Raw genomic sequence first — 13,668 nt, forward strand, 5'->3', positions numbered from 1 at the left:
CTCGGCTGCCAAGCAACTTCCAGCCTGCCTTGGTTGCACAAAGGAGATTGGTGAGCCTCGTAAACCAAGATAAACTCTCTTCAAGTTTCCTCCTCGCACTTTGCACATGAGCTCAGAGTACTCCTCATGAAACAGTAGTTCATTCGGGGCAAGAAGTCAACAACAAGCAACTAGACATAACTTTCTCCGAGAGTAATGCTTAAAGCGACGCAACTGGCACAAAGGCAAAGGTCCTTTAGCTTGCGAATCTCGATAACTTGGAAGAGGCACCCATGCAGCATGTTCCTGTCGAGATAGTAAGATATTAAGAAGATGCTCATATACTTTTTTCGATGGTAAGTGGTTTACTAATCAAATCACAAAGTTAGAGTTACGATAAGAAATCTCAACATGTTAAAATAGACTATCCAACCACTGCATGTTGCTAGTCATATCAGACTTCCTTTTAACAAGTAACTCCTCTTCATGTTCTTATTCATCTACCAACATTATTTTTCTAACCATCATTTTCGCGGCTGACACCAATGAGATTCTTATAAAGACAATATATTTTTTTAAAGGATAAATTAGATACCTTTAAGATAATAATTATTATAAAAAATAGATTAGGAATTAATGACTTTTATGATGATCACAAACTTGATGACTGGCATCTTTGTGGTCATGTACTCAGCAACATGGTAGTGATGAAAGCCATCTTTTGGCATCATGGAGGGAGTTGCTTGTCCAGCTGACCAAGTTGTAGAACTGTGGAGCAATTCTATCATATGATTTGGGTTATTATTAGGATTGCAGGAATCTGCTGATTCGTTGGCAAATGACAGAGAGGAGGCAATCCATTTTTGGTGTTTCATGGTCCTGAGTCGATAAGATTCGTATTGTACTGTGAACTAGGAAATGTTCAGTAGACAACTCAGCATCTGCAATGCATTTAATAGGTTGAGGAAGATGCCAAGGAGGCTGGGCGAAGGAACACCGACAGTGCGGTGAAATCTTCTGCAAAATGATTGGTTTCATCCTGAGTTTAGAAAGGAAATGGACGAGGCAGTAAAAGGGGAAGGGAAGGAGCGTGTCTCGGTAACAACAATGGTGAATCGAATCAAAGGTGGCAACGAGGCGGCTGAGAAGTCGCTGTCTCTCCCCTCGACGCCGTCAGGTCGCTGTCCACGGTCGCATCTTGATCGATCTCTCACCCTTTTATGCCGTGCTTTCTCCTCAGGGCATTCCGCCGGAGACATTCCGACGGCTACGTCGTTTCGACGGCAAGGAAACGAACAAAAATTTGTGGAAGAATAACGTTGCAGAAGAGAGAGAGAGAGAGAGAGATGAACGAACGGTACAAAGAAAGAGATCTGTTGACTGCATCACTAAAACCAATTATAATAAACGCAAGCTAAAGCATATTATTATATCTCTCCTCTTTGCTAACTTCTACAGGCTAAATTTAAATGTCAGAATCCTGCCATTTTTTATAGCTGCACATCAGTACGTGTTATGATGTGATAGAAAGAGAAAGCATCCTGTGAAGGTGTCATAGTTTTGTGTATAATACCAAGACAAATGTCTGCTAGAATTTGATAATTAAGCCATAATCTAATGGTCTATTTTGTGTGCTGGTAGCAAAGTTTGCTCATTTGACCCACCCAATATTTCTCTTATAATAATAAGAACAAGTTGATGCTAAGTTTTACAAGGTGGAAAGGATCCATCAACAAACAAGAAGGAAAATGTAGGCAGTAGTAGTGAAGAATGATGTCATTGTATTATATAATCTACTGGACAAGTTGCAGTTTTCACAGATTTATTTGACTAAGCTTCAGATCTTTGACCTGTCAGGGATGAACTTTGCCTGCTCTCTCTCTCTCTCTCTCTGAGCCCCAGACCAAACAAAAAGAAAAGAACAACACAATAATGTTTCTATTTACCAGCTAGTTTCATTATTGTTGCATCTAGCTAGAAAAGATCTGCATGACAAAATATGGACTGTCTGTTGATGCAGATGCAGCACGCAGCATTTCATGCGTGAGAGATGTGCAGGATTCAGAATGTGTAGAACACATTCCTTAGCACCGACTTAGGATCTGCTGGTGATCAACAGGTGACATTAAAGGTCGACCAGGGGAACTCATGAGAGCTCGCTCCAGAACTCCATGTAAAGGTACCTGTGTTCTGAATCCCGGCTTGCAATCTGAAAGATGTTGGGAAAAAGTGGGAGGGGGGGGGAGAGTGATGGAGAAGGGCATCGAGAAGAGACAAAAGGCAGAGCAGAAGGGTGGATTGTGTGCCATGAAAGCAAGAGACATGTCTCCTTCTGTGGGCTAGCGTTGCATTAAACTTTACTCTCCTGTACATCAACTTAATGAACGTACAAACGCAAGGATAATACTTTGTGTCTCAGGCGATCTCTTAAAAGCTATACCGCAGCATGTGGTTCTCTCGTGGGGCCCGAAAGTGAGAGGAATCTTGGTTGGTTTGGTGCATGTGAATTCTAAAGGCCTCTGTTGGACGAATTTTCAGAAAAAAAATATTTAGTGCTAAAAAAATTTCAGAGCATCATTCTCTTATTCTTTTAAAATTATTTTATTTCTATTTTTATTAGGTCAACCACTATTTTTAAGTTGTTTAGCCACTCTACCTCCCCTCCCCTCTGTCAAAGATGACGATAAGATGAGAGAGTTGTGAGTGGACATGAGCCCTTGTCATAACTTTGCTCCGTCGATTGCCTCTTTCTCTTCAAATTATCATTTTGTCCATCTTTTTTGCATAGGTTTATTCATTCTTCTTTCTCGTCTATTGTCAATGATAAGGGAGCACGAGTCATGTTTTCTCCTTTCTTGTTTATGATCCACAACGAGGGAGATTTACAGGTGACACTAATAATGGAGTTTATCAGTAAAGAGGGTGACTAGGACTGTCGTGACCGACGCATACAGGTGACCAACAATAAAATCATTATTTATGAAAAAAATTCAGTGAGAATTTTTAAAAGTTGGATTGCTATGTAAGAATTTATAAAAACTATATATTTTTTCAGGAATTCACCTTTCTTTATTATTATATATTGCTAAAAATATTTCTCTTTGATATATAAACATTTGCAATAAAAAATAAACATCTGTTTACTCAATATAGTTAAGTTATTAAATAGATTTCTTTGTCTTAGTCTCATTAAGGATATCATGTCTACTTGTTAATGATCAAAGTTACTTTTTATTTTTAATAAAAAATATATTTATTAACTTATGATAATATCACATGTTCATTAATTTTGAAGCTTCCTTTGTTTTAGAATATTTTATTAAAATATGTGAAAACAACGTAGGAATTGTAGCCATAAGAATATGATATTTGTTAGCTTTTGGGAATATATAAGTGAAGAACATGGAAAAAGGTTTCTTAACTTATATGATATGCCGTACATCATAAACAAAGTTGCAAGCATCTTGAGGAAGCATGTTAGAGAAAGAGGGCTATAGAGCATGTGAACTTGCTATTTTCCTCAGAGTGGGCACCATGTTTGAAGATGGTCACAGGTCTCTCCAATTAAACTTTGACCATTTACACAGGTCAGAGGTTTGACATGCTCAGGACTCCACAAGGTGAGACACCAGCGGATGCCAACAAAAAGCTTGAGGTCTCCGATGCCAATCCCACTCCTTCATGTGATCCCCTCAGAGATGGCATCGAGCAGAGCAACCACCACTGTTGATGTCATGAAGAGGAGGCAATGTCCTCTGATAGCAGTGACAGCTTTAAATATTTGTCTTGGCCAATGTAGCATCCCCTTTGACAAGGTCAGGAAAGTTGCCTCCCCCATAAACAATTGCTGCCACTGTCAAGGGAAAAATACATGCTGTTCAACCTGCGTGGCACAGTGGTTGAAGAGCTCATAGGAAGATCTTGGAAAGAGCATAGAGGAAAGGCCGGCCTGCGATGAACGTACTGTTTACCGATTCAAAGTGGAGAAGACCTGAAATGGTAGTCAGAATTCCATGGGGCCAAGGCATCATCATCAAAAGCATGTAAATAAACAGATAAAGAGATGAAAACACAAGTAAATAATAAATCAAAAGCTGAGAATTCATTACCTAAAAGGATACATCTTTTTGTTTTTTGACTGATGGGTAGCGTGGAAAAAGTCAACGCCATGGGCCTCAGCATTCGAGGAAAAAGTCAACGCCATGGGCCGAAGGCAAGAAGTCAAGCAGCGCATGCCTTGGAAATTGCTCCTCCTGTTTGCATTTTGACGATACAGACAAACGGGTAGGGAGTCGACCGAATTGTAACCCGTTATTGTCAACTGGTGCGCTACCCGCGACCTTTCCGGATCCGATTTAACCATCCGGTACTCGAAACCGATTAGTTTAATTCGATATCTATTTTTCTTCCTGCCGTTACGCATCCCAAATGTCATTAACGGTGTCTTAAGAGGAGGAGGATATCTAAAAATCCCAATCGACATTTGAAGGGGAGTAAATGGGCCGGGTTGAACCCAAGCCCAAGCCCATAAAAGATCAACATAGGCGGTGGTGCTTCTACGAACGCTGTTACTTGTCTCATCCCGGCTTTATTTATGGCCAACCCCTTCTGCTTTGATTCGACCCCCTTTGCGCTCCACGATCTCATCTGCGAGAGAGAGGCATCGAAGAGGCTCTCCTTCCTTCGCAAGTCGTGCCGCTTCCCTACGCTTCCATGATGAGGTAATCTCCCCTGTCTACTCCCAGATCTGTGCGATTGGCTTTGCGTCACGCGGTTTCAGGGCATTTCTCCTGTTGAAAGATTGGATTCTGGCGTTTTATCTGCGTTAGATCTGCATTCGAGATCCGGATCTGTTGTTTTTTGTTTGGGAAGATAAGCTTGTGTTCGTTGCTGCTTCGATTTTTTTTTAGTTCGCTTGATGTGGAGTGCTTGTTCCGCTCCGGATCTGGTTGACTGGGAGGCATTTTGAGTGGTTTTAATCTTCGCGATAGATTTGGTTGCTCGCTTCCACTCAGATCCGTAGCTTCGGCTGCCGAAGAATAAACGAAATCGAATTCTTCGGTTGATCTAAGGCTGCTTCTGGTTGCCGCAGGTTTCTTGAATGATATTGTGAATTCCGAAGGTGGTTGGGGTTGAGACCTTAGATCTGATACGCCGTAAGGATAAAGAGGAGGGAAGGGTGACCACAGCGCGATGGGGCCAACTTCGAACCCAGAAAGGCCTTCCTCTTTGTGTTTCTTGACTTTCTCGATCGTGCTTTTGTTGTGTGGTTCGGGGAATGCGTTTTATCTCCCCGGTAGCTATATGCACACCTACTCGGAAGGCGAGAACATATGGGTCAAAGTAAATTCGCTCACCTCAATCGAGACCGAGCTCCCGTTTGGCTACTACACCCTGCCCTATTGCCAGCCACAGAGTGGGATCAAGAAGAGCGCAGAGAATCTGGGGGAGCTTCTCATGGGCGACCAGATCGATAACTCTCCTTATCGCTTCCGTGTCAATGTGAACGAGTCCCTCTACCTGTGCACCACAAAACCGTTGAACGAGCATGAGGTTAAGCTCTTGAAGCAGAGGACCCATGATCTCTATCAGGTGAACATGATTCTGGACAATCTTCCAGTGAGGAGATTCACCGAGCCGAATGGAGTCCTCATTCAGTGGACTGGGTTTCCAGTTGGCTATATCCCATCTGGAAGCTCTGAAGCATACATCATCAATCACTTGAAGTTTAAGGTGTTGGTTCACGAATATGAAGGCCGTGGCATGCAAATCATGACTACAGGGGAAGAAGGGATGGGAATGATCGCGGAGACAGATGCTAAGAACTCCGGATATGAGATTGTTGGGTTTGAAGTGATTCCCTGCAGTGTGAAGCGTGATCCAGAGGCGATGCTGAAACTTAACATTTATGATAAAGTTGATTCTGTGAACTGCCCATCGGAGCTCGAGAAGTCCCAAACGATTCGGGAGCAAGAGAAGATCACTTTTACCTATGAGGTTGTCTTTGTTAAAAGTGACATTAGATGGCCGTCCCGGTGGGATGCCTATCTGACAATGGGGGGTGCAAGAGTTCATTGGTTCTCGATCATGAACTCATTGATGGTTATCTTCTTTTTGGCTGGAATTGTCTTTGTTATTTTCTTGAGAACAGTTCGGAGGGACTTAACGAGATACGAAGAGCTGGACAAGGAATCACAAGCCCAGATGAATGAAGAGCTATCTGGCTGGAAACTCGTCGTGGGTGATGTGTTCAGAGAGCCAACCTGCTCAAAGCTGCTTTGCGTCATGGTTGGAGATGGCATACAGATTACGGGCATGGCAGTTGTGACAATTGTCTTTGCTGCTCTTGGATTCATGTCTCCTGCTTCCCGAGGCATGCTATTGACAGGGATGATAATTCTCTATCTTTTCCTTGGAATCGTGGCTGGATATGTTGGTGTTATTTTATGGAGGACCATAAAAGGGGGGTCTGACGGCTGGAGGTCAGTCTGCTGGTCGACTGCTTGTTTCTTCCCGGGGATTGTCTTTATCGTTCTCACAATATTAAACTTCATACTATGGGGAAGCAAGAGCACCGGAGCAATCCCTATCTCGCTCTTCTTCACTCTGCTTTCCTTGTGGTTCTGCATCTCAGTGCCGCTGACTCTGATAGGCGGATTCATAGGCACCCGAGCAGAGGAAATACGGTTTCCCGTCAGGACCAACCAAATCCCAAGAGAAATTCCTGCTCGGAAATATCCGTCATGGTTTCTTGTCCTTGGCGCAGGGACCCTACCCTTTGGGACCCTCTTCATCGAACTCTTCTTCATCCTTTCTAGCATTTGGCTTGGGAGGTTCTACTATGTGTTTGGATTCCTTCTCGTCGTCTTCCTGCTGCTGGTGATCGTCTGTGCTGAAGTATCTGTCGTCCTGACTTATATGCACCTCTGCGTGGAGGACTGGAGGTGGTGGTGGAAGGCTTTCTTCGCCTCTGGTTCTGTTGCGCTCTATGTGTTCCTCTACTCCATCAACTACTTGGTGTTTGACCTAAGGAGCTTGAGTGGGCCGGTGTCAGCCATCCTTTACCTGGGTTATTCACTGATCATGGCTACTGCAATCATGTTATCCACCGGCACCATCGGCTTTCTGATGTCATTCTATTTTGTCCACTATCTTTTCTCCTCCGTCAAGATCGATTAAGACTCTGCTTCTTTGGGCTGCCAGGACCAGCTACTCCTTTAAAGACGTCTTCAAAACTGTTGTGTGAACATGAAAGGGCCTTCATGTTCTTTGCGCGCACTCTTGTTGAGTTGCTTTTGAGGGGGGAATGTTATTGTAGTCGCCTATCTTACAACGATACATCCCAAGGAACCGAACATTTTAAATGCTTCTGTTTCAAGAGTTTCTTTTATCGTTTATGCCCCATGACTTAACTCTCTCTGTTAGTGTAATTTCTCTATGGTTGCTATAATTTTTTAGTGTGTTTAGTTGGTTTATGTCGAGATAATCCAGCATATTACCAAATTTAATTTAGATAGATACTATCAGATGGTGGATGTGCTCAGTAGTCTCTAAGTAATCTTTTGCAAGATCAGTTCTATCAGTGGGTTGGGTTAATTATATATTATCTCTCATTGATTCTATCTATTAGTATCGTGATTTTATATATAAAAAATTTATATTAATTTTTTTATAATTTTAAAATATGATAAATAATTTTTTATTTATCTTAACATTATTAATTACGTTAATAAAAAACATAATACGTGATATTACTTATGTCGAAAGTGATAGATAAAAAAATAATTTTAATATTTTTTTATCAATATAACTGATGTCATTAGAATAAATAAAATTATTTATTTTATTTTTAAGATTATAAAGATCTTAATGTAAATTTTTTAAATACCCTCTACTAACATAAGGGGTGAAAAAGACTGTTATTTAACCCTCCCATCTCAATGTTTCGAGCTTCCACCAAAAACGTAATCTACTGAAGCATAAAACTATAGCTAGCCCCGTGAACCAACTTGTCAAAATCATTGGTATCATCCACTTCATGAAGCACCCGCAACGAGATAAATCATATATGATTTCTAAAGAATCCTCCGACAACAGACGGCATTTGAGCGAGTCCGCAGCAGAGACCTCCGAGGAAACCAACTCACTGTCCTACTTCAACAAATTAGAGACACCACAGAGCTTAAGATAGATACTCTAAAATTAATTCACAACGATTGCAGAGAAAATTCAAATGCGCTATGGATGACAGTAATTTTCTGCATCATTAAAATATGATTTCTGATGTCAACAAAATTGGCTACAAATCCTGATCTCGAGTTGAAAGCAGCATTCGTGTGTTAGGGTCTCAGCATCTCATGGAAAAAAGGCCAACGAGAATGTCACGTACAATCGATTACCAAGTTTAAAAGAGAAGCCACGGTTATGGCTTCACTAGCTCCCTGATGAATTGCTCGGCCTGAGAGACCTCTCCGGTCAGCCCAGATGACTCGGCCACTGTCACCTTGTTCCGGCACTGAGAAAATGCGAATGCCTCTCCTGGTATCCCGAGAGTGAAGTCGTTGGCTATATCAGCGGTCGAGATTGCACTTCTTGATGCACGAAGCTTGTCTCTGCCAAAAAAGGAAAAAGTGCCATAATGTTCTACACTGACACCAAAGAGTACATACGGTTATGGAATGCAAAAAAAGATGCTGACGATATCAAATTCTATCAGATCAGGGCCTCTGATTAAACAGAAAACAACAGTATGGAACAAAATCGACAACTCTTGTGGATCAATGTAAGTGTCTAGAAAAAAACTTCACAATGCTGAACCGAAGGCCTGGTGAGGAGTCATGATCAAATATAGGAAAGGACTCAATTTGGTCCTATACAAAAGAAATTGGGGTTAAATATCCGAAACATATATTTAAAAAATTTATTTCCCAGTTCTCATTCTTGTTCATATTAAAAAGAAACAAAAATGTCACCTGCAATTAGAGGAATCATAATATTACCACTAAAAAATATATCATTAACAAAGAAGCAGTGATACAAGATATACAGTACTAAAAACAATGACTGGTCTTGCAACAACTAAGAAGGATAAATAGAGAACCAATAACATGTAGATTCAAAACAATACTGCCTTTCATCCAAGATTGAGATGCCCTGATCATGACTTATCATGCATCTAATTTGGTGAAAAATCAAAACAGAACTTCTATCATGGCAATTGAAAGAAAGCATGGAAAAATGAAAGAGGAAACAACACAAATATGTGGAACTTTTCTAACATATTGTGGATGTTTCATGTGGTAAGTATTAGGTCATGCCAAAACAACATTTATTGCACAAACAACATATCAGTCAAGTACTATGTTATTTATGAAACTTCAATATCATACGACAACTTCAGAACAATGAGAAGATTCAAGGTCTTACATTTCCTTCTCCAATTGTTTCCTGATAAATTCCTTGGAGTGTGCCGTCACCTTATCTGCCTTGTTGCACAGTATCAACATTGGTATTCTCCGCTTCACGATGATTGCCTTTGTCAGTATATCATACAAGTACCTTGCAGATCGTGCAAATATACAAAAGATTATTATCATAGTAATTCATAAATAAAGGTCTGTTAACAAGTAGATACAAGGAAGAAAACATAATGATTATAACAATCATCATCTATTAATAATACACGAAACTATATAATTCAAAATAAATAAGCAAATCAATAATTTGCATCAGAAATAAGTAGGTTAGTGACCTACTCAGCAGCTGCTCGGCAGTTCGGTAAGAAGTCCAAACTATCCATGACAAAAATGACTCCTGCTGAATGGGGCAATAATTCATCAAGCTTTGGTCTGAGTCGGGAATGCCCAGGAACATCAATCAAATGCACCGGCTTTAGTTTTCCCTTCTGTGCACATACAAAAAGGAAGATGGTTTCGACATGAACTTTGAATCATCATAACAGCATTATGGCATGCTTTGACCTAACAGTACTAAGTACATGAACTGTTACCTTTTCAAGCTCAGAGTGCAGCACAAAAGTACCATCATTGGGTTCCATTGATGTGACAGTACCTAGATGTGGAGAGCCATCACGAAGCTAGTATAGTAACAACGACATACAGTAGTATCAGAAAGCTGAACAATGAATAGAACATATCTGGTTCTTTTCTGCAGTAGTTACATAATATCATATTGAATGGTGAAATCGAAGGAATTTCAAACTTCCCCTTTTAGTTTTGACAAGCAACAGCAAATTCAGCATATTGATCATTGTAACTATAATAGCTTGTTATTATGATTTATGCAGAACAGCCACAAGGTGTCACCAATATTGAGCTGCTCGCAACAGGAATATTTACATAGTGTTTCATTTTAGTTGCTGTGAAAGCCTGAACTATGTAAGGTAAATAATTATAAGAAACATTCAACGTAAAAAAGAATACGATGACCCAGCCCCCCACTTATCAATTAGACAAAAGCTCTGTTTACTTTGTCCAAACATGTCCCAAGTTTGGCATAATACAATTATCATGGGCCTATGCCCATAAAAATGTGAACGGAAAAGTCAACTTAGCTCATATGCATCACTTAATACTTGCTCCTGGATGCAATATGGTTAATAGTTAGGTCTACTTGCTTTTAACTCAATCTTGTTATCCTTGCTTTATACAGACAGAAACTTGTTTAACAAACTTCTCAAAGTAGTTGTAACTTCAACATGAATAAATGAAATATTGACAAAAGATTTTTTGTGTTTGAACACATAAATCCTAAACTTCGTCAATAAACATCATCTATGGTTATGACCCTTAAATAAGCCATGAATGTCAAAGAAACGGGATTAATTTATTGTCGATAAATTAGTTGTATTGTTGGACTCCATGAATGTCAAAGACTACAACAAACCACTATGCTTCCTGGGGGAGTGCGATGCTCGACTTAACAAATATAAGTTTATGTTATGAACCACAGTAACCTTAAAATTTTTATCTTTTCCATTTTGCCTCTGAAGTTCATGCTTCATCGTTTCCCTTGTTTGGAGTCCATAGTTATAAGATCATTGCCATAAAAGTAATTATAGTTGACTGCTAAAAATGTTTCAATTGCAAGTGAGATTTATTTCAAACAAAATTTTGCACCATTAATATTTAGTTTTGGCCAATCCCAATCCCGATAAGGATCAAGCATTCAGATCCAGAACCTTCACTGAGATTATAGATTCAGATACGTTGTTCTAGCTGAAATTAACAAAACCAACCAATGAACTGATCCGGTATCATTAAAATATATTCACTTATGAATTATTTTACTTCAAAAATTAGATTGTTATGATTGGTCAAAGCTCCATCAAAATTACCAAAACTATAGATGCTATTAAAATTGCCAAAAGCAGAACTATATCACTTTGCAGAAGGCTGAAATTGAAATCACTATCAAGTACCAATAATAAAAACCCAACCGACCTGCATTATACAATGATATGTTCATACTTCAGTTAATTAGAGAACAAAGACTTTAATGGTTATATCAAGTTAACAAGAACAGTTCTTTACATGAAACAAGCAAGATTTTCAGATCAATGGACAAACAAATTTAAAAATATACCTGATAAAAAAGAACAGTTTTTCCACTACCACTTAAGCCAGCAAGCAGTATGGTATTGGACTTTGAGCGTCTCAGGACACGAACTGGGATTAAAAAAAAAATACATTAACAAACTTTTTAGCTCTTCACGTGCATCACCTACACTTGCAATAATATGCTGAAAAATATTGTACATGTTTAGATATGCCATCAATGTTTCTTCACCATTACCCTCCTATGAAGAATCATAGACAATTTTTTTCCAGAAAACTGTTTGCAGAATCTGTTAAGAAGCACAACTTGCACTAGATAGACCTAGTCCCTCTTGTTGCTACTTCTAAGCATGCAGAACATTAATAAAGAACAAGAAAATCATCAAAGTAGGGTAGAATGTATTTACGCACCCAGATATGCACAAGAACATGAAAAAGATAGAATCAAGGTAGAGTGGACTTACACAACCCAAAGAAAGAAATTGTGAAGATTAGAACAGCAAAAGCAACATAGATTTGCTCAATGGGTTGCTGACGAACCCATTCTTCAACTCGATGTATCAGTTGCTCCATATCTACAGTGCAACAGTAAATGATTTATTTCTTGAAATCAACAGACCTTAGGTAAGTATTTATATACAATTCTCAATTTCTCTAAATAAATTCTTTGAACCGAGTAAGGCAAAACAATACAGCATGATTCAACCAAAGTTGGCTTACTATAATGGATGCTGCTTTTCTTTCTTTCTTTGGGATCACACCAATGGATGTTGCTAGGATTACTGGGAGGGGAGCATGTTGAAACAGAAGAGGTGACGGGCTGGGCCTTGGCATCGGGCCATGCATGGGCCTCAAGCGTTGGGCCATGCTGGCCCACGCCAAGCCAATATGGCAGACTGCATTGGATCCCAAGCTGGGTTGTACCATACTGAATTGTAAGCCTGGGTCAAGTCACACGGGTCTAGTCTAGGCCGGCCCGCTGACTGCACAAGTTGTGGCTCACAAGACGTTGAGCCACTGACTCAGCGCTCAAGTCCAACCTGGACCGAGCCTGACTCGGGCTCGGTTCACCCGATCCAACCGATCAGCCTTCTTAAATTAGATTTTAGTTTTCTTTTTTCAAAATAACTTTAAAATTTTGCAAGAATATAAACCAATTATCAGAATAAGCATTTAGAAAATGCAAAACTTTCAGAAATACAAGATTAATCAAAACAGACTTCTAAATAATTTAATTTAAAGACTGTTTTCAATGAATTAAAAGTTATAATAAATTCATAATCCCAAATTTAAACGTAAATATAACATGAAAATTCACACATAATTCCATGAAATAGAGATGCGCCTAACCAAATAAATAGAACTATTATTCTAATCCGGAATTAGGATTTTAACAATTAAATCAACCTTAAAATAATTCGATTTAAGATATAATAACATAGATTTCATAAGTTCCATCAATTAGTTTTTACTAATAATCATCCAAGCTTAAACTAATTAAAATAACACTATAATCCATGCATCACCATCTTGAAATTAAAGGATTATTTTAATATCAAAATTCAACAAATTTTATTTACTAATCGTAAATTTTTTTACTGTTCTACCTGACCTCTTACCAAAAACGCCACCGGGGGTTGAGAGCGACTGTGTAAACGATGGAAGAGCGACAAGTGGTTTGGGCGCAGCAGCTAGTTAGGGAAGTGATGGCAGAGAAAGGCCGACGGCAGGGAGGTCCAGCAAGCGCGGTGCCGGGGCGGCGATCTGCACGGGAAAAGATCACGGAGAGGGTGGAGAAAGAGAAGAGCGACAAAGGCGCCGCGGCAGGCGTCGAGGCGACGCCTGAGGTGGCAGATCTCCGGTTTTAGGGCAGAGTTCCAATGCCGATACGAGAGATCGTGGGAGGCTCCTCCACAGCATTTAGATCATTCTCTGCTCTCTGTTGAAGTCTGAATCTACTCATATACCCTTCAGTAAAGAAACCCCCCTCTCAGTTCGGCTTATAAAAAAGCCGCACCGGTTCAGTTGAACCGTCGTTTTCTTCCGGCTCATGATTGCGCGTGTCAAACCGGGTCTAATTCCACCGGTTTCATCGTGTCGATGGTCGGATTCC

At 39.9% G+C, this 13,668-nt stretch overlaps 2 protein-coding genes across 5 annotated transcripts; one reads left to right on the forward strand and one right to left on the reverse strand.

The window, feature by feature from the left end:
* The first annotated feature begins 4,555 nt into the window (after positions 1 to 4,555).
* LOC135633476 (transmembrane 9 superfamily member 12-like) lies at positions 4,556 to 7,376 on the forward strand. Its single transcript, XM_065142950.1, has 2 exons — positions 4,556 to 4,700; positions 5,072 to 7,376. The coding sequence occupies exon 2, from the start codon at positions 5,173 to 5,175 to the stop codon at positions 7,156 to 7,158; it is 1,986 nt and encodes a 661-aa protein (XP_064999022.1). The 5' UTR covers positions 4,556 to 4,700; positions 5,072 to 5,172; the 3' UTR covers positions 7,159 to 7,376.
* Positions 7,377 to 8,224: 848 nt separating this feature from the next.
* LOC135581765 (uncharacterized) lies at positions 8,225 to 13,518 on the reverse strand. Of its 4 annotated transcripts, none has more exons than XM_065143006.1 (7): positions 13,175 to 13,518; positions 12,020 to 12,130; positions 11,584 to 11,666; positions 9,989 to 10,075; positions 9,735 to 9,883; positions 9,406 to 9,537; positions 8,225 to 8,591 (listed from the first exon to the last, which is right to left on the reverse strand). In XM_065143006.1, the coding sequence occupies exons 2-7, from the start codon at positions 12,126 to 12,128 to the stop codon at positions 8,402 to 8,404; spliced, it is 750 nt and encodes a 249-aa protein (XP_064999078.1). In that variant the 5' UTR covers positions 12,129 to 12,130; positions 13,175 to 13,518; the 3' UTR covers positions 8,225 to 8,401. The 4 variants fall into 4 exon arrangements, with proteins under 4 accessions (XP_064999078.1, XP_064999080.1, XP_064999081.1 ...); XM_065143008.1 differs by having other exon boundaries at positions 13,168 to 13,518; XM_065143009.1 differs by having other exon boundaries at positions 13,163 to 13,518.
* Positions 13,519 to 13,668: the final 150 nt, after the last annotated feature.

The sequence above is a fragment of the Musa acuminata genome, chromosome BXJ3-3, assembly GCF_036884655.1.
Source record: "Musa acuminata AAA Group cultivar baxijiao chromosome BXJ3-3, Cavendish_Baxijiao_AAA, whole genome shotgun sequence".
Classification (NCBI taxonomy): Eukaryota; Viridiplantae; Streptophyta; class Magnoliopsida; order Zingiberales; family Musaceae; genus Musa; species Musa acuminata.

Excerpts from the sequence above, each read along its gene's own strand:
- LOC135633476 (XM_065142950.1), top strand. The coding sequence starts at position 5,173 with ATGGGGCCAACTTCGAACCCAGAAAGGCCTTCCTCTTTGTGTTTCTTG.
- LOC135581765 (XM_065143006.1), bottom strand. The coding sequence starts at position 12,128 with ATGGAGCAACTGATACATCGAGTTGAAGAATGGGTTCGTCAGCAACCC. Across the intron at positions 10,076-11,583 it reads AAACTGTTCTTTTTTATCAG|CTTCGTGATGGCTCTCCACA; the intron begins GTATATTTTTAA and ends TTACTATACTAG. Across the intron at positions 9,884-9,988 it reads TGCACTCTGAGCTTGAAAAG|AAGGGAAAACTAAAGCCGGT; the intron begins GTAACAGTTCAT and ends GTATGTGCACAG.